The 21,395-nt window shown below is 40.6% G+C and overlaps 1 protein-coding gene across 10 annotated transcripts in view; it reads right to left on the reverse strand.

Annotated features, from left to right (window-relative positions):
- The window catches only part of KIF6 (kinesin family member 6), a 425,617-nt gene that overhangs the window by 291,466 nt on the left and 112,756 nt on the right, over positions 1-21,395 (reverse strand). For all 10 annotated transcript variants that reach the window (XM_070777912.1, XM_070777913.1, XM_019986270.2 and 7 more), the window contains one exon: positions 3,837-3,966. In XM_070777912.1, coding sequence (XP_070634013.1) covers positions 3,837-3,966 — 130 coding nt within the window. The remainder of the gene's footprint in view (positions 1-3,836; positions 3,967-21,395) is intronic.

A 21,395-nucleotide genomic window follows, 5' to 3' on the forward strand; every position in this document is an offset into this window, starting at 1 on the left:
GAATTAGATAAGGTGAGACAATTTAACTCACAAAAGACAGTACTGTGGAGTTTTGGTAGAAAGGATCCCCAGACACTACTCTCTTCTCCAAAGTTGCTTATAAAATAATGCCGTGTTGGTTTAATTATGGGCTTCCCAGGTGGCGCTAGTGGTAAAGAACTTGCCTCCCAACGCTGGAGATTCAGCAGACCCAGAATTTGCTCCCTAGGTCAGGAAGATCCCCTGGAGGAGGGCATGGCAACCCACTCCAGTACTCTTGCCTGGAGAATCCCATGGATACAGGAGTATGGAGGGCTACAGTCCATGGGTCGCAAAGAGTCAGACACAACTGAAGTGACTTAGCACGCATGCGGTCTAATTATTCACTTTGAGCAACACTGTGGCTTCCTAAAATGAATACTTAAATGGCACTTTCCCCAGTGGAGATTGCTCCTAGAAGGAACATCTGATTTTGTTAATCTAGCACAGCTTCTGTCAAGATGCAGTTAAAAAAAATCCTGGATTTTACCTGGATCTTGACAGAAGAGCAAGTAGAAATAATCAGAGACAGAAATGCAGATGGCAAATAAAGGTATAAAAGAATTTGGTAATCAAAAATACAAGTTAGAACAAAATTCTTTTGACTACCAAATTGGCAGAACTTTCCAATCTTGTGGTGTTGGCAAGGGCACAGAATAGGGATCTGTTCACATACTTCTCTGGGAGTGGGTTTCAACCAGCTTCTTAACAGTAAAACCCGAACTGCCCCAAATTTAGACTGGGCACACTTAAAATGCTAGAATGCGTATTCCTGGGCTCCACTGCTGAGAACATGAACCCATCCATCAGATATGGGGTCCTGTGTCTTTGGACTAGCATGGCGTATCCTGATACAAGCTATCCTCGGGCCACACGTGGGGACAGCGTGCTCTAGACTGTGGGTGGGGCTGGGCAAATCATCTCAGCAATGGGGCTGTGCAGGGCCTGCTGATCGAATGCAGAATGTCTTGTCCAATTAGGTTTAATTAATTGAGAGCAACATTTCAATGCTAAGACAAAAAGTACCAAGTCATACTTGCTACTGGTGGGCTTTGACGTTGGGTCACAAACAGTTCAGCTTTTACAGTATTTATTCTCTTTGGCATAGCAAATCAACTTTTGAAAAAAAAAAAAAATTCTACCCCAAGGATATAATCAGGTTTTATTCAAAACATTGGTAGGATTACAGAAATTATTTAAGAGTGGGTTCTAAAAATAAGAAGAGGATGAAGCTACTCTTAATAACTTTTCCTTAAAATTCTGGCTCTCGGTAGGAGAACTTAAACGGGAAGAGTATGCTTGCTTTGGTCCCCCTATTCAGGCTTTGTTTTGCAAATGTTTTCTGGTTACCATGGCAACTTCTGGATTTCTCTGTGTAAATGGGAAATTGGGAACCTCGTCTTCTGAAAAAAAATGATTAGTGTGTTCTTTTTATCCTGGTAAGCTCATTGCGTGCTGACAAATTACATTCTGACAGCTCAGTTGTAATCTAAAGCATGCCTCTCTGGAGACTCTGAATAATAAAGTATTTCCAGGGATTGACAGTTATTCTTCATTTATATTTTTATGTATTTGCTTTCAATGAATTCAAGAGATAAGCTGAAGTGTTCCATACTTGCTATGCTTTTTAAATAATTCAGAAATGTATCCTCACTTGAAAAATCTGACATGTGTCAATTTGATTACCGTGCTCATGAATTGTGGTGTAAGGAAAGAACATAAGCTTCTGAAATGGTCAGACTTGGAGCTGAAGCCCAGTTCTGCCACCTACTAGCGGTGCGACCTTGCGCAAGCAGTCTAACTCTTTGAGCCTTAGTTTCCATCTATAAAATGAGAGTCAGAAATAATACGTACAAGTATCCACAACAGTGACAAGTCTACTGAGTAGGTTCTTGATAGAACATGGTAGTTATTACCAGAGAAAAAAATAAAAGCAAGCACAGAAACATCCAAAACCTATTAGACTTGGTTTAAAAGCAATCAGGCTTCACACAGGAAAAAAATTAAAAAATGAATAAAATTTTAAAGTACTGCACAACCAGCATTATTAGAACTGGACTTCTCCAGGTTTCAGCTATTTATACAATTGCGAAACACTCAGTGGTAAATAATAGGAAAAGACTGTCAGAATTTTGTAAGATGGTAGAACAGAAGAGCTTATACAAAGGAAGCTCAAGGTCCTCAAAACTTTACACAACAATAATCTGAGAAGATGCAGTTGGCTCAAGTTAGAGGCATAACTTTGAAAGCGCAAATTCGCTAACAGGGGCCATGGTGAACCAGGGCCAGGAGCCCTCCCTGACCCGTTCAAGGTGAAGGGATGGAATTGTGAGAACAAGGCCTAGACTCCTCCGGGATGAGTCACTTTAGGAAGACGGTCAGCAAAGAGGCAGGGGTAGGTTTCGCCTCATGTTTTCCAGGAGCATTTATGATCTCCCATTTTTCTTTATCATACTCCGTTCGTGGGCAGGACCCATTTACAGTCTGTACCTCTCAGTTTGCTGTTGATTAAACTATGTATGGAGGAGGAGGATTTTTAGTGAAACATGTTAAATCTTTCATTATTACACTCCCTACTTCTTAATCTGCTTTTATTCCTGTCCCTTCAATTACTGTGACAAATGAGCACGATGGATGACTTCGTGGGCAAAATGTTGAAACGATACACAAATGCAAAACACTGTAAACAACAGAAAATATTCTGAAATTAAAAACTAGGTGCAGCTCTCTTTAAGTGAAAATGATAATTTAAGGGTCCTTAAATCCATATTATATGTGGCACCTCAAATCAACATTTTTAAGCTAGTCTGTTGAAAAGTACTGATGCAGAACCAGTAAAACAACAATGAAACGAAGGGCCCAGCGCAATGACAGATGTCAACACCATGCTTTCACTACCTGATTTCCCATTTATCTGTCTTGTATTTAAGGTGGTACATTCCAAGGGGTGAAAATGGGGCAGAAGGAAAGTCGCTTGAGGGAGACTTTCTCAGACTACTTTTCCTCCCAGCTTATTGTCTCTTCTGCTGTTTGTCATCAGAGACAAGGTAGAACACAGAACTCAGGGAGCATGGTTTGAAAAGGAAAGTGCCTGTTTCCACACCACCACCACCCAAATCACCAGTAGCGCTACTTAATTCCTTTCAGTGCAGTGGCGCTGAATGAGATTTTTGTGACCCTCCATCTCCAATCAGTAACTGGTTGAGGCCCATGACCCAGCTGGGTTAATCCTGTCTCCTGCTTATGGTTCCAAGGCAAAATATAGGTGACCAGTTAGGTGTGAATATCAGATTAGCAATAAATAGCTTTTAGCACAAGAATATCCCCAATATTGCATGGATGCATACTTCTATCACACACCATGGCAGTGTTCCTGGATCTGCCAACAAGAGCTGCAAATGCACAGAGCACTTCCTATGTTCCAGGTATTATTCTACATTCTTCATTCTCTAAACCCATGATAGCTAAATGCCAGTATATGGATGACTGGAGGTTAGGAAGAATAAGCTATGTAATTTTAAGTTTCAAAAATTAAGCAAAAATTCCTATAATGAAGACTTCCGATGAGTTGTCATGGGCTGGCTGCAAATCAATTTGTATAAAATTTAAAAATACAAAATTAAAAGAGACTAGATTTTAGTCCCTGCTCATTAACTAGCTAAAAGACCTCGAGAAAGTCTCCTCAATTCTCTGGTTCTAGGTTTCCTTTTCCTAAAACATGGGATTTGGATGAGATTATGTTTAAAGTCATTGCTGTCGCCCAGATTCCATTATATCTTACAGTGTGCAAACACAGCTTGCAGAGAAAAGCTTATTACCTCTGCAATCATTCTGTTGGTGTCACCCAAGAAAAGCAGATTCAGAGCTTCTTCCTCTGTGGCCGCCTGATGAAGAGACAAGTTTTTCAGGTGGATATTCTGATCGGGGTCCTCCAGGACTGTCACTTTCCTAGGGAAAAAGGAAACAACAGCTTTGAGAGGGAAAAGAACTTCAAGTCTTTCTTACAGGTTTCTTTTTTGAAGGCCGTATGTGTGACGCCTTGAATTTATAAAATCAAGACGTACCCAAGACACCAGACAGTACTGGATTAGCATCCAATACCGACATTCCCGACAGTACTACCAAATAGCTTTGGGGCTGAAAAGTCCATTACAAGCTCCTAATTCAAAGGCAGCTTTACTGGGAATCATCAGATCCCCAGAGCATCTGAAAATGCATATTCTTACTGAATTTAAAATGCCCGTGGATAACCTTCTACCTGTGTCAGGAAGCTTGGCTATGCCTCTTTTTTGCCATGTCATAATTCAGTTTCTTACATTAGGTGGTACTGATTTTTCTCCTTCTAATTTTTCCCTTTTGTTCAATTTCATATTACTTCAATCTATGTGACATTTCAAACTGGTTAGCTCACCAATTTAAACACAATGAAAATTGAGGCATCTGTCATCCCTCTGGGAGTTATTCCCTGGTTTTCTTATTAAGGTGAGTTAAAAATTCTCAAGAAGTCTTCTAATAAAATCCTAGTTTATAATTATTATTTTTATGTCCATCAGATATGTTTTTTGACCTTTCTTCTTTTACAACATCACTTTTCCTTCCATTGACTCCTTAGGTTTGGAATTACATTCACTTATTAAAACTCCTCAAGAGACATTTTGGTGCCAATACTGTTTCCTCCCACGTGAATCTTAACACTGTCTCCAGAGCTGGCTTGTCAAAACTCTCCTCAGAGTCCTGTTAGGACTTTCTGGCAACTTCTGGAACACAATTTGGCTAAATTCCTAAGAGTCTTCTTTCAAAGGACTACAAATTCAAGCAACAGAATTACTAAAGAGAGTTCCCTGTTACCTCTTGAGTTTTGCCTTCGTGATCATTTTTAAAATTGTTGAGGAAAGGAAATCTGTAATTCACAAGTGTTGCCAAGTGTCTCTCCGGGTGTCTGCACTCGCTCACAACAGCAGAACTGATGCCAGGAGGTCTGCTGGCATCATCTAGCCTGCCATCATCATCACGCCTCCCTTCAAAGTACCACCAACAAGTGGACATGTGTCACTCACCTACTGACAAAAACACACTTAGAAAACTTTAAAAGTGAAGATTTTGCAAAGCCCATAATTTTTCAGCCTTCCCTTCTGTAAGGGGACTCTCTGGATTTTCATATGTAATTTGTGGGCACTTAAAATACTAATTGCAGGAAGAAAGTGTAGTTTTTCCAGCCCATCTGTGACCAATATGTCACTAATAATGCAGCTCGTTGCCAAGTTTTGGACTTCTTTTTGTCTCCTTCAATAATACCAATGAGATGGAAAAAGATCTCTTCCCTTAATGGAAACAAGTGTATTTTATTTATTTTTCAACAAGGCTCATAAGTCAGCTTATTAAAAATGCTTTAAGAGTTAAAGAAAAAAGCTTGGAAAATATGAAGGCATTTTTTAAACTGAAATAGATGAATTGTGCTCTATTTTTAGGAACGCTCTTTATTCCTTAAGCTTTATTTCCACTGTGATTCTTCTGAAATGCTTGAGAAGGTTTGGTAAATGCAATCCCTAGGGATACAAAAGTCAGAATTCCTCCTAAATCTACAGATTCTACATCTCAAAGGTGAAAGAAGTTAAGTAATATGGGAAGGAAGATAAAAGCATGAAATGAGTGATGAGACAGTACATCAGAAGTGAGAAAAGAGGAGAGTTCTGTCTTTTACAACATGAAGAAGAAAACAAATTCTTCTACTCTGAGGCAAAGTAACCTGCAATATATGCTGTAAGACCAAGTCAGATACAGAACCATCCTGTGCAAGATCAGAAAAGGGGGAGACGAGGGAGCAGAAAATGATTCAAAGAGGAGGATGCCCACACTCCCTGGGCACCGAAAGACTCCTTTAATCCAGTCATTCTCACCCTGGCTGCATACAGGACCAGTCTTCAGAGCTTAAACCAAACAATACATCAGCACCAGGTGTCCTCTTTAAAGATATTGATTTGAATATTCAAATCAAATATTCAAATCAAATATGGGTGCGGACTGGGTACCAGAGTCTGTAAAGGCTCCAGGTGATTCTATCGTGCAGCCAAGATTGAGAGTTACTGACTTCATCTTTAATGACCATACAAGGTGGACAGATGGGAAGATTTCTGGTTTCTTTATAGTTACTTTCCACCCAGCTCCACCTAAGCCCAAAGAGGAGAGTTACTCATTTTACTGGTTGAAGTCACTTTGGGTCATATATCTACTAACAGGCAAGGTCCCTGTGAATTTTAAAAAGCTTGTCCTTCCACAGGAAGTTTCCTTTTTCTACCTCCCTGACCATGCCACTGATGGGTAAACTAAGCCACCCATTAATCACAGCAATAACTAATGCTCAACTGGGGATTATGGATCTTCCTGGACATCCACAGGGTTTATATCATGGCTGAGTCAAAAAATCTAAATGTGATATCATACATAATCTCCTCACCATTACCTCACTGAAATTTAAAAAAAAAAATGCAGAAAACCAGCATGCACAGAATTCTAAAAGTGTTCAACCTTTTAGATAACCTGAATGGCTCACTGATTCAGGTTACACTTACAAAGAATAGTTAGAAGCATAATATAGGAAGTATGGAATGTCATCGGCAGCATTTGGCTAAATCGCTCAGAGCCTCTGATCTGCAATGTCCTGCAGAAGTGTTATGCTTCTATATTTACTTCCGGGTGCTTGTCCAGCTGTGTCGCTGTGATCACAATTTGCATGTGCTTCAATTTTTCTGCATAGAAATCTCAGTCGTCTTTTGTAACTCATCACCATGTAATTTCTCTGACTCTTTTCTGATTTTTCACTTGAGCTTAGCCAAAAGGATGAGAAGCGATTCTTTTCTGGTTCTGTTTCCCTCACTATTTGCTTATTTTTGCCCACTGAGGTTTTGAAAAGTAAATAAAAAGACAGGTTGGTGTCTAGTTTAGTTTGGCTTTTCTCAGGGTTCTCTCCCTGCTCCAGGCTCATCTGCGGGCACCCTTTAATAAGAAGGCTCTGCCTCTGGCATCTTTCTGGAATCTTCTGTGGTGCAACTTTCTCCAATCAGGGTCTCCCTTGCCAGTTCTTCTCCTCAGATTCTTTCCTGGTTTCTGCCCAATCCCTTGGGCATGAGGCTTTGGACTTTCCCTTATTGCCCTGCCTGCTCTTATTGAAAATTCCTTTTGCACTCACCCTCACAACCCACATGTCAGCCCCACCCACTCTTACACTTTGCTCAGAGAAGCATGGCCTGAGCTGGGGGTACTTCTTCTTACCTAAATTGGTTAATCTGGGGGTGAGGATGTTTTAAACTCTGCTGTTGGTGGAGAATTTTTCAAAGTCAGAGGAAATAAGAACCATTAGCAAAAGTTTCTTATTAAGTTGCTTCCTTCCCTGCCCCCCACCCCCAACTCCCCAGCTCTCTCACAAATCAATAGCTATTTCCTGAATCCTCAGTCCACTACTCTGTTCTGGCTATAATTTTCATAGCTTGAAAGAGGGCTTTATTGGAGTTTCTTAAATAAACATCTTAATTCCAAGATGGAAACCCCCCAAACTATTTATTTGATTCTCTTTGAAAGGGCCTGTGAATAGTTTTCTCTACAAAATGTTTCTAAAATGTTTAGATTTTGAGCAAGAAGTCCCTGATAGCCTTAACTTGGACCCCTAAGTGGAAAAGTTCTGCTAAGTACACTCAGCCTGTTTAATGATGGGGAAGAAGCAAGCTTTGTGTTTTCTCTGTAAACAGAGAATCTTTTCCATTTGGCTAAGTAGTTGGAATTTTTAGGCTTTCTAACTGACTGGAAGACATATAAGGAGCAATGGCCAAGCTCTTGTTCCCAATAATGGAAGCCATCAATGGGAGAACCCTCCCCACTCTCCATCCCACCTCCACGACATTCCAGTACCACCAACTCACTGAACAGGGACTTTCCAGGAGTTATTACAATGAATCTGGTTTCTCACGTTCGTGTGATAGACAAATACTGCTATGGTGATTTCTATTTTTTTTTTTTTTACTTGCAGGGGCCCCACGTATTGGTACAGGCCTTGCACTACACAATGGCACCACGTTCAAGATGTTGCAATCCACATCCTGTGCCTGCAGATTTATTATGACACATGCTGGTCAGGGGCAGTTAACTGTCTTCTAACAAAACCAGCATATTACAACAATTTTCCAAAAGATGGCAGGGGTACCTTTTAATAATCATAGGAAGGTGCCATACAGACAAGAGGGAGCCCTGTCTAGTCACCTTGACTTTGAACAGTATCAATATCAAGAGCAGAGGTAACTGAAAGTATCTCACAGGTTGTAAACACAGCCCTGCTATTCATTTCAGTAAAGAGAAAATTCTAGTTTCGTGTTTTTCAACCTCATTCCCTCTCACCCCAACCAACCCATTTTCAGCAGCTCTCTACAGGCAAGATTTGGGGGAAGGGAGGATATACATTTTTAGGAGAAGTATGTAAAAGGAGCCCTCCTTCCTGCATTTAAACAATTTCAAAGGTAGACTTTCTTCAGATTGACTAAAAATCTCAAATATTTCTTCTGTTATAAAATATAAATAATTGAAACATACCACATAAGAAAGTTTTACGAATGTGCAGTAAATTTTTCTGTTGGTCTTAATCTAGATAGATTGGGCTAAAAGGATACTTTTTCTATTTAACCACTATTAAGATATTTTGAAAACTCTTCCTAATATCTTGAAAAAGATATCTTTTCTTTCTCATTTTATCTAATATTATACTTTCTTACTGATAAGGAAAATATAGCCAATCACATGACACTTTAGGTTGAGTTATTTATTTTAGCCTACAAAGTACCAGGTTCTCAACCAAATATTTAAGGAAGATGTTAAACCAACTATCTACAATTTTGTTCAAAAGAGAGAAGGAAATACTTCCTAACTCATACTATGAGGCCAGCATTACACTTTTACCAAAACCAGACAAAAACATAATGAGTAAACAAAACTCTAGACCATATCTCTCATTAATATAGATGTAAAAATCCTCAATAAAGTATTAGCTAATCAAATCCAACAATGTATAAAAAAATTATACCCACGACTAAGTGGGATTATCTCAGATATATAAGGTTGGTTCAACATTCGAATATCAGTCAATACAATCCATCATATCAATGAACTAAAAAAGAAAATCACACATAAGTATATTAATAGATGCTGAACACACATTTGAAAAATTCAACGCCCATTCATGACAAAAAACTCTCAGTAAACTAGGAATAGAGAGGATCCTTCTCAACCTGATAATCTACAAAAAAACCTACAGCTAACATCATAGTTAATGGTGAGAAACTCAAAGCTTTCCTAGTAATATCAGGTACAATGTTAGGCTATCCCCTCTCATCATTCCTTTACAACATTATACTGGAAGTCCTTGTTAGTGAAATAATTTAAGAAAAGAAAATAAAAGCTATACAGATTGGGGGAAAAAAAACATAAAGATGTCTTTGCTCACAGATGACATGCAGAAAACCTGAAAGAACTGATAAAAAAAACTCCTGAAACTAATAAGTGATTATAACAACACTGCAGGATACAAAGTTAATATACAAAAATCAATTGTTTTCCTATATAACAGCAATTAACAAGTGGAATTTGAAATTAAAAACACAAAGCCATTTACCTTAGCACTTAAACAATGAAATGTTTAGATATAAATCTAACAAAATATGCCCACCATTTATAGGAGAAAAATTACAAGATTCTAATGAGAGAAATCAAAAAACTAAATAAATGCAAGGTTTTCCATGTTCATGGGTAGGAAGACTCAGTCCTGTCCAGATGTGACTTCTTTCCAACTTGATATACATATGCAATGAAACCCCAATAATCCCAGCACATTATTTTGTGTATATTAACAAAATGATTCTGATGTTTATATGGAGAGGCAAAAGACCCAGAATAGCAAAAACAAAATTTAATGGGAAGAACAAAGTTGGAGGACCAACACTCCCCAACTTCAAGACTTACTATAAAGCTGTAGTAATTAAGATAGTGTAGTACTGATGAAACACAGAATTCAGAAACAGACTCATGTAACGACAGTCAGCTGATCTTTCACAAAAGATATCAAGGCGACATAATGGCACAAAGACAATCTCTTCAAAAAGTGGTTCTAGGACAACTGGACCTCCACACACAAAGAAATGAATCCAGACACAGACTTCATACCACTCATAAAAATTAACTCAAAATGAATTACAGACCTAAATGTAAAATGCAAAACTATAAAACTCCTAGACGGTAACACGGGAAGAAAACCCAGATGGCCTTGGGTACGGTGACATCTTTTTGGATACAACACTAAAGACATTATCCTTGAAGGAAATAACTGATCATCATTAAAATTAAAAACTTATGTTCTGCAAAAGACAATGTCTGAAGACGTAGAAGATAAGCCACAGACTGGAAGAAAACATTTGCAAAAGACACATCTGGTAAAGGACTGGTATCCAAACTATACAAAGAACACTTAAAGCTCAACGATAAAAAACAAGAAACTCAATTTAAAAATGGGCCAAAAACCTTAACAGACACCTCACCAAAGAAGATGTACAGATGGCAAATAAGCATATGAAAAGATGTTCCACGTCGCATGTCATCAGGAAAATGGAAATGTAAAAAATAATGAGATACCAGTACACACCTATTAAAATGGCCAAAACCTGGAACACCAATGACATCAAATGCTGGGATGTAAAGCAACAAGAATGCTCATCTATTGTTGGTGGAAATGCAAAAATGGTACAGTCATTTTGGTAGTTTCTCAAAAAACTAAACTATTCCTATCAACCCCAAACTTAGAGGCATCCAAGATGCCCTTCACCTAATGGATAAACTTTAGTACAAACAAACAATGGGACACTATTCAGTGCTAAAAAGAAATGAACTATCAAGCCATGAAAAAACACGGAGGACCCTTAAATGCATATTACTAAGTGAAAGAAATGAGTCTGAAAGAGCTATATACAGAATGATTCCAACTGTGTGACATTTTGGGAAAGGCAAAACTATGGAGATAATAAAAAGAGATAATAAAAAGATTAGTGGTTGCCAGGGGTGGAGGTATGGGGTAGCGATGACTAGGCAGAGTGCAGAGGATTCAAAGTCAGTAAAAACACTGTGTATTATCATGACGGGTGCATGTCATTATAAATTTGTCCAAACTTGTGGAATGTTCAACACCAAGAGTGAAAATCTATGACAAATTATGGACTCTGGGTTGTTTTGATGTGTCTGTGTATGTCCATTCTTGGTAACAAGCATGTCATTTTGGTGAGTGATGCTGGTAATGGGACAGGCCATGCGTGTGTGTGAGGAGGAGACATAAGGGACATCTCTGTACCTTCCTCTCAGTTTTGTTGTGAACCTAAAACTAAATACTTTATCAAGAAAAAAAAAAAAAGGTCCAAACTGAAAGCTGCTGCCGCTAAGTCGCTTCAGTCGTGTCCGACTCTGTGCGACCCCATAGACGGCAGCCCACCAGGCTCCTCTGTCCCTGGGATTCTCCAGGCGAGAACACTGGAGTGGGATGCCATTTCCTTCTCCAATGCAAGAAAGTGAAAAGTGAAAGTGAAGTTGCTCAGTCGTGTCCGACCCTTAGCGACCCCATGGACTGCAGCCCACCAGGCTCCGCTATCCATGGGATTTTCCAGGCAAGAGTACTGGAGTGGGGTGCCATTGCCTTCTCCAACTGAAAGTTGCAAAACATTTTTTTCTAACTGAAGTATAGTTGATTTACAGTAGTATACTAGTCTCAGGTATACAACAAGGTGATTCATTATTTTTATAGTTTTACTCCACTTAAAGTTAATGCACAATATTGGCTATATTCCCTGTGCTGTACAATATCAGATCAGATCAGATCAGTCGCTCAGTCGTGTCTAAATCTTTTCAACCCCATAAATTGCAGCACGCCAGGCCTCCCTGTCCATCACCAACTTCCGGAGTTCACTCAGACTCACGTCCATTGAGTCAGTGATGCCATCCAGCCATCTCATCCTCTGTCATCCCCTTCTCCTACTGCCCCCAATCCCTCCCAGCATCAGAGTCTTTTCCAATGAGTCAGCTCTTCGCTTGAGGTTTCGGGGAGCGAGCTCCGCCCGTGGCAAAGGTCATGAGGAAGGAGGCTTGGCATACCCAAAGGTGGGATCGAGCCTCAGGAGTCCCCCTGGAAATTCTCGAGCATCTACCCCCAAAACCAGAGTCTGCCTACTTTCTGCTTTGTGCTTTCACCTACACCTCTGACTTTACGGGGGGCCGTCCCCCACTACCTCTCTCTGAAAAAAGAGTTAGCTTACAGCTCCAGTTAATAATTCCTGGGTGTGACAGTGTTTAACCTACAAACTCCTTTGGAAATCCTCTAGCCTGCCTGAATAGGTTTTTTCGGCCACATGTGATTGTTCAGAGCCTCCCAACTGTGAGAGGGAGGAGATGTTCTAAACTGTCTAAACACAGATTCTTTTGAGTAGTTAAAAGATTGATTAGAAATTGTATTGGTGAAGGGTTTTTCACTTATTGGGCCAATGTTTGCTGCTAAGTCTCCATACTCCTTACCTACTGTGTCCTTGGCAGTGTATTGATTGATACAATGGGTGTATAGAAATGTAAGTAGTAGCCTCAATGTTTGTAACCTTGGACCCTTGAGTTAATTCTTTTCTTGATTGAGCCCACCTCACCTTTGCCCTATAGGAATGCAGCTTTGTCCAATGCTCTTTTGGAGGCTGGTGCCTGACTTTGGAATAATCACCTTTAGAGAAAGATAAGTTTCTTAAAATGTTAACAGGCCTCCTGGCCAAAAGATGACGTAATTCCCCTGAACTTTTGCATATGATAAGTTTGAAAGCCTGGCTTCGATTAGGACCAGGAACTGCTGTCCTTGCATGACACCATCCCTTCCCCCATTATCCTCTATGCACAACTTAAGGTATAAAAACTACTTTGGAAAATAAAGTGCGGGCCTTGTTCACCGAAACTTGGTCTCCCCATGTCACTCTCTCTCCCAAACTCTGGCTGAGTCTCCATCTGGAGCGCGGAACCCGCCATGCTTGCTAATTATGCCTGGGCTTCTAAGATCCGACCGGGGAGGCCTCAGTGTCTCCTCTCCTTCGGGAGAACGGAAGGACGCCTGCGGCCTACATAAGTGGTGCAAACTTCTTGTCTTGAAGTTTTATTGGTCTCCCGCGTAAACCTAGCCACTCAGCCTCTTTTCTCCACTGAATTTTCCTACTGAGCTATCCTCATCCTATTACTCTTTGTATCTTTGATAAAATATTTAAATAAATAGGTCGCCGATGCCGTCCCCGCTTCGAATACCCTGGATCAGCCGGGGCTGGTCCCCGGCATGAGGTGGCCAAAGTACTGGAGTTTTAGCTTTAGCATCATTCCTTCCAAAAAAATCCCAGGGCTGATCTTCAGAATGGACTGGTTGGAGCTCCTTGCAGTCCAAGGGACTCTCGAGAGTCTTCTCCAACACCACAGTTCAAAAGCATCAGTTCTTCGGCGCTCAGCCTTCTTCACAGTCCAACTCTCACATCCATACATGACCACAGGAAAAACCATAGCCTTGACTAGACGAACCTTTGTTGGCAAAGTAATGTCTCTGCTTTAGAATATGCTATCTAGGTTGGTCATAACTTTCCTTCCAAGGAGTAAGCGTATTTTAATTTCATGGCTGCAGTCACCATCTGTAGTGATTTTGGAGCCCAGAAAAATAAAGTCTGACACTGTTTCCACTGTTTCCCCATCTATTTCTCATGAAGTGGTGGGACCGGATGCCATGATCTTCGTTTTCTGAATGTTGAGCGTTAAGCCAACTTTTTCACACTCCACTTTCACTTTCATCAAGAGGCTTTTGAGTTCCTCTTCACTTTCTGCCCTAAGGGTGGTGTCATCTGCATATCTGAGGCTATTGATATTTCTCCTGGCAATCTTGATTCCAGCTTGTGTTTCTTCCAGTCCAGCATTTCGCATGATGTACTCTGCATATAAGTTAAATAAGCAGGGTGACAATATACAGCCTTGACGAACTCCTTTTCCTATTTGGAACCAGTCTGTTGTTCCATGTCCAGTTCTAACTGTTGCTTCCTGACCTGCATACAGATTTCTCAAGAGGCAGGTCAGGTGGTCTGGTATTCCCATCTCTTTCAGAATTGTCCACAGTTTATTGTGATCCACACAGTCAAAGGCTTTGGCATAGTCAATAAAGCAGAAATAGATGTTTTTCTGGAACTCTCTTGCTTTTTCCATGATCCAGCAGATGTTGGCAATTTGATCTGTGGTTCCTCTGTCTTTTCTAAAATCAGCTTGAACATCTGGAAGTTCATGGTTCACATATTGCTGAAGCCTGGCTTGGAGAATTTTGAGCATTACTTAACTAGCGTGTGACATGACTGCAATTGTGTGGTAGTTCGAGCATTCTTTGGCATTGCCTTTCTTTGGGATTGGAATGAAAACTGACCTTTTCCAGTCCTGTGGCCACTGCTGAGTTTTCCAAATTTGCTGGCATATTGAGTGCAGCACTTCCACAGCATCATCTTTCAGGATTTGGAATAGCTCAACTGGAATTCCATCACCTCCACTGGCTTTGTTCGTAGTGATGCTTTCTAAGGCCCACTTGACTTCACATTCCAGGATGTCTGGCTCTAGGTCAGTGATCACACCATCGTGATTATCTGGGCCGTGAAGATCTTTTTTGTACAGTTCTTCTGTGTATTCTTGCCATCTCTTCTTAATATCTTCTGCTTCTGTTAGGTCCATACCATTTCTGTCCTTTATCGAGCCCATCTTTGCATGAAATGTTCCTTTGGTATCTCTGATTTTCTTGAAGAGATCCCTAGTCTTTCCCATTCTGTTGTTTTCCTCTATTTCTTTGCATTGATCGCTGAGGAAGGCTTTCTTGTGTCTTCTTGCTATTCTTTGGAACTCTGCATTCAGATGTTTATATTTTTCCTTTTCTCCTTTGCTTTTTGCTTCTCTTCTTTTCACAGCTATTTGTAAGGCCTCCTCAGACAGCCATTTTGCTTTTTTGCATTTCTTTTCCATGGGAATGGTCTTGATCCCTGTCTCCTGTACAATGTCACGAACCTCTTTCCACAGTTCATCAGGCACTCTATCTATCAGATCTAGTCCCTTAAATCTATTTCTCACTTCCACTGTATAATCATAAGGGATTTGATTTAGGTCATACCTGAATGGGCTAGTGGTTCTCCCTACTTTCTTCAATTTAAGTCTGAATTTGGCAATAAGGAGTTCATGGTCTGAGCCACAGTCAGCTCCTGGTCTTGTGTTTGCTGACTGTATAGGGCTTCTCCATATTTGGCTGCAAAGAATATAATAAATCTGATTTCGGTGTTGACCATCTGGTGATGTCATGTGTAGAGTCTTCTCTTGTGTTGTTGGAAGAGGGTGTTTGTTATGACCAGTATATTTTCTTGGCAAAACTCTATTAGTCTTTGCCCTGCTTCATTGCGTAGTCCAAGGCCAAATTTGCCTGCTACTCCAGGTGTTTCTTGACTTCCTACTTTGCATTCCAGTCCCCTATAATGAAAAGGACATCTTTTTTGGGTGTTAGTTCAGAAAGTTCTTGTAGGTCTTCATAGAACCGCACGATATACCCTGTAGCTTTTTTTTTTTGTACATAATAGTTTGTACCTCTCAATCCCCAAAGCTGCGAAATATCCTGAGTTACTGTTGTGATGAACTCTTGTCTTGATATCCACATTAACTTTCTTTTCAATTGGTAAACATCCTTTCCTTAATACCATCATTATTATTTCTAGTGATCATATTATCAGACTTGAACTCTGGTCTTTTGATTTCCCCAAGAACTTAATCAACCACCTAAGCTAACTGTACTACCACAAGTCTGGCATTGCAGAGGTGCCAGCAACCTGTATATGATTTATCCCCTGTCTGAAGAGGAACAAAATGGAAATGAGTCATTTAATGTATGTCAGTCCCCTACATATGAACTAATTCTGTTCTAAGAGTATGTCTGTAAGTCCAAAAAAAATTAGCCGAGGTACCCCACTAACACAGTCAGCTATACAGTACTGTGTAATAGGTTTATAATACTCTTCACACAAATAATACCTAAAAAACAAAAAATAAAGAGAACACTTCAAATCTTACAATACAGTACTTTGAAAAGTACAGTGGTATAGTGCAACAGCTGGCATCCAGGGGCTGGCATCGAAGCAAGAAGAGTTACCGACTGGAGGAGGCAGAGGAGGTGCGCGATGGTGGCCTGAAGGATTGTCACCAACAGGAGATGGAGGGCGAGCTGCAACGTCACTCATGCCTGATGCTGATGGCACAGGTTCTGGTTCCTCGCTGGATTCCACTGTATCTACTCTCTTGAAAAAACGATCTAGTGATGTGTGGGTGCGTGCGTGCTAAATCGCTTCAGTCGTGTCCGACTCTTTGCGACCCTGTGGACTGTAGCCCATGGTAGCCAGTAGTAGCTGTTTTTTCTCTTGTCGCAGATGACTGCATTCTGAGCGGCTGCTACAGCACTCCTGTACCATTCTACCTTCGGGTCTTGTGCCTCGAAAACTAGCAGAGCCCCTCAAATAAAGAAAACCCCCTTGTGTTTCCTGCATCGTGAATCTCTTCGGTTCTTCAGTTACTTCTTCCTCTTGTCCTGCTTTGTCCTTTCTCTGGGCCTCCATTTCCATCAGGTCTTCATTAGTAAGCTCCTCATGTTGCACAGCAAGGAGTTCAATGAAGTTGTCCTCTTGCAGAACTAGCTTCAGCTTCTCGCTGAGGGTCACTAAGTCGCTGAAGACCTTTTTGGACTTCTCATCCACCTTTTCAAGTCCACGCAAACTGTGAGCAAACTGCAGGCAAAGGTTCTTGCAAACCCCATTCATGGTGATGACCCTAACTTCATGTCAAGCAAAGTCAATATTTTTTGTGGCCTTGTACATGTTATAGTCTTTCCAAAATTGTTGTGAGGTTGTTCCTGATTCATCACTCGCCTTTACTGTCTGACGACAAGTGTGACATAAATAATATTCCCTGAAAGTCGCTATAGCTTCTTGGTCCACAGGTTGGATGAGTGATGCAGCATTTGGTGGCAGATGCACTACTTTGACCTTGGGATGAAAGTCATCCATGGATGGGGGTACCCCAAACATTGTCAAGCAGCAAAAGAATGTTGAGTGGGATGTCCTTCTCCAAGCAATATTTCTCTACCTCCAGGATAAAGTGGTGGAAAAAACCAGTCCGGGAAAATGGCCTGTATAACCCAGGCTTTGGAGTTAACCGGAAGTGACTTGTGCAGCTATGTTTTTAGGGCTCTTGTGTTTTCTGAACAGTAAACTAAGAGTAACTTCAGTTTCATGTTGCTGGAAGCATTGCCACCAAACAACAGAGCTAGTCTATCCTTTGCTGCTTTATAGCCTGGCATCCCTGGTAGCTCAGACAGTAAAGCCTACAATGCGGGAGACCCGGGTTCAGTCTCTGGGTCAGGAAGATCCCCTGGAGAAGGAAACGGCAACCCACTCCAGTATTCACGCTTGGAAAATCCTATGGACTGAGGAGCCTGGTGGGCTACATCCATGGGGTCGCAAAGAGCTGGACATGACTGAGCAACTGCACTCACTCACTCAGCCTGGCATCAAGTTTTCCTTACTGCTGTAACTTCAGTCTGGCATCCTCTTCCAATACAGTCCTGTCTCACCCACATAAAAAACCTGCTCTGGTAAATACACACCTTCATCAAAAATTTCTCAAAGCATTTCAGGGAATTCCCAGGCAGCTATTGTATATGCACTCACCATCTCGCCACTTACTTTTACATTAAAAAGGTTGACTATAGCCTTGAATGGATGAAACCAGCCATGGCTGGCTTTAAAAGATGCACCCTCTGATTCTTTGCCATGTTTCTTCTTCAGTTCAGTTCAGTTCAGTCACTCAGTCATGTCTGACTCTTTGCGACCCCAAGGCCTGCAGCATGCCAGGCTTCCCCCATCCATCATCGACTCCTGGAGCTTACTCAAACTCGTTCCATAGAGTCAGTGATGCCATCCAATCATCTCATTCTCTGTCATCCTCTTCTCCTCCTGCCTTCAGTCTTTCCCAGCATCAGGGTCTTTTCAAATGAGTCAGTTCTTCACATCAGGTGGCCAAAGTATTAGAGTTTCAGCTTCAGCATCAGTCTGTTCAATGAATATGCAGGACTGATTTCCTTTAGCATGGACTGGTTGGATCTCCTTGCTGTCCAAGGCACTCTCAAGAATCTTCTCCAGCACTACAGTTCAAAAGCATCAATTCTTCAGTGCTCAGCTTTCTTTATGGTGCAACACTCACAGCCGTACATGACTACTGGAAAAACCATAGCTTTGACTAGACGGACCTTTGTTGGCAAAGTAATGTCTCTGCTTTTTAATTTGCTGTCTAGGTTTGTCATAGCTTTTCTTCCAAGGAGCAAGTATCTTTTAATTTCATGGCTGCAGTCACCATCTGCAGTGATTTTGGAGCCACCCCCCCCCCCAAAAGTTTCTCCTTCAAGTCTTCATAAAGGCTTTTAGCTTCCTCTTGAATCAGCATTAAGCTGAGCAGGATTCAAAGCTGGTGCTGATCCTACATCTACACACTGAGAAGTTTTTCCGTCTTTATAACTTTTCCATGCTTCTTCAATATTATGGTCAACATCATTGGCATAGTAGACTTCACATGTTCCGTCATCTTGTCTGTGTTCTTTATAATTATGCCAACTGTTGAATAATTCATGTTATAGGAACAAGCAATGTCTACCATATCTCACTCTACTCTCTCAGTTATTTACTTTATCATTTCCATTGCTATCACTTGGCACCTCTTAGTGGTACCAGCTACATCACCACTGCTTTTACACTTGTTTCTGAACATCTTGAGACTGAAATAAAGATACTAAACTACTGTACTATATACCTGTGGTGTGTGTGCTCAGTTGCTCAGTTGTGTCTGACTCTTTTTCGACCCCATGTATTGTAGCCTGCCAGGGCTCCTCTGTCCATGGAATTTTCTAGGCAACAATACAGGAGCAGGTTGCCATTTCCTTTTCCAGGGGATCTTCCCAATCCAGGAATCAGACCTGCGTTCACATCTGCATTGGCAGGTAGATTCTTTACCACTGAGCCATCTGGGAAGCCTGCTCTCTATAGTACTGTACACAAAAGCACACCTGCGTGTAGACGATGCACACATGTGACAATGCATGCCAGACGTGTGAACTTATGTGACTGGACGTGCAAATGAACCTTAGCATCGTTAAAAGTTCACAAGGTGAAAGCTTGAATGTAGTGTATCCTACATAACTCAAGAATGCCTGGTGTCCATGTGGCAACAACTCCCAAGAAGCTTCTGCTTCTTGCTGTGCTTAGGCTCCTGGATGCTATGAAAACAAGTATCATCAAAACAACTCAAGAAATAGACCTGCTGGCTACTGCTATTGAGATGCAAAACCAAAATGAGAATTATCCATGGTAGGCAAAAACAGAACCAGATTAGGTACAATTAATGTGTAGGAGAGGCAGAACCTTTCTCACCAGTGGTTATATTAATTTATTGGCTATTATCAGTTAATTATTTCACTAAGATTTAGCATGTATATGAAACATTCTTTGTTTTTTCTCAAAATTGTATCCAAATATGATAACAATTTAGACTGCTAATAACTTAATCGGATCATCTTTCTATATTATCTTAACCAAACTTCTCCCACCCAAACAATATCACATCTTAACAATTAACAGACAGAATGGCTCCCAAGTGTAACATAGGTAGGCATGACTTACAACAGACTCATCTATTGCCTACAGCAACCACCATTTGCATGATTTTCCAGAAGTAAATATTTAACAAAAAAAACTACACTTGTTACCTTCCCTCTAATACTAATACCCTTTGCTAATTTCCAACTACATTCAGCTGCCACATTCCTTTTATTAATGCTCCAGGCTCACAAATAATTCATCATTGAATGAAATGTCTTGTTTGGCTTAAATCCATATGGTAATTACAAAGCCATACACTAAAATTATCTTCTTCAGTGCTACTAACATTTTTTTTTTCAAGGAAAATCATTTTCCTCCCATTTTCACTAATACTTGCTTTCTAGTTTAGAGTTTATAGTTTCAGTATCACAAATTATGTGCTCAAGTTTTCCACATTTGGGGAAATTACAGAAATAAATAGAACTAGAGGCAATGGATTTGCAATTTTGGAAAAACATAGCATTTCCTCTGCCAAGCAAATAGCTTTATACACCTCTAAGTTTACTCTATGGCATTTTACAAGTTCTGAGTTTATTTACTTTCATTACTTTCATTTTAATATAAACTTTATTATTTTTCCAAGTATAAAAGGAATACATGCTTCTCGTAAAAAAAGTTTGAAAATTTTAAAAGTAGAAAGAATTTTAAAAGAGTCCCATCACAAGGACAATGTCAACTACAAATTGACACTTGCCATCTACTTCTACAATGATTAAATCATGAGCTGCTGTAGCTGCTGACCTTCAACAACCCCCGAAAAGAGTTCAGGGTGGAGAGCAGAAATGAGGGAAAAATTGGCAGGACAGGTCTTCCTGATTGATATTTTCAGGAGCTGATTTTATGATCCCAATTTTTGTATCTCCTCATATCTAGGAAAGCACCAAAATCCTACATGGTGACGAGCGTTCCTCGTGACTAGCAAAAGCATCACAAGACTAGGAGAAAACTGGGGAAAATATGTGCATGATTGTATGTATTCCCCCTTCACCAAAATCACTCACATACTCATCTTTCACCACCATCCCCGCCACCCCCGCCTCTTTGGAGCAGCTTCTCAGAGCTATCTGAGGTTCTGTCTCCCAGGCTGCCGCCCTCATTTTGCCCCAAATAAAACTTAACTCACAATTCTCACATTGTGCATTTTCTTAAGCTGACAACAATGACACACATATTGATATGATTCCTCAATTTCCTTGTTATACTGCTTAATATTAATGATGCTATTTTCCTTTGACTATTTTTGGATACAAGTGCAAGGAAAGGAGTTGGGGGGGTCTCCATGGTTGGATTTTCCCCCTAAGTAACTAAGTGTGGCTCACAGTGCAGGTTGCCTGTATGGGGTCTGATGTCCCTTTCACCCTCTAAGGCTCTGATTTTGTTCAGGGAATTATTTTAAAACACTAGTTTTTCCCTGACTCCCTTGCAACCACAGCTGGCCATGTGACTTGATTCTGGTTAGTGATAAGTAGGTGAAAATCAATGGGCAGAGCTTCTGGGAAGACTGTTAAAGGGGCAGCCTTAACCAATGATTTTTTTTTTCCTTTTCTCTTCCAGGAATGTGGGCGTGGTGTGGAAGGTAACTCAGGC

This window comes from Bos indicus, chromosome 23 (assembly GCF_029378745.1).
Source record: "Bos indicus isolate NIAB-ARS_2022 breed Sahiwal x Tharparkar chromosome 23, NIAB-ARS_B.indTharparkar_mat_pri_1.0, whole genome shotgun sequence".
NCBI lineage: Eukaryota > Metazoa > Chordata > Mammalia > Artiodactyla > Bovidae > Bos > Bos indicus.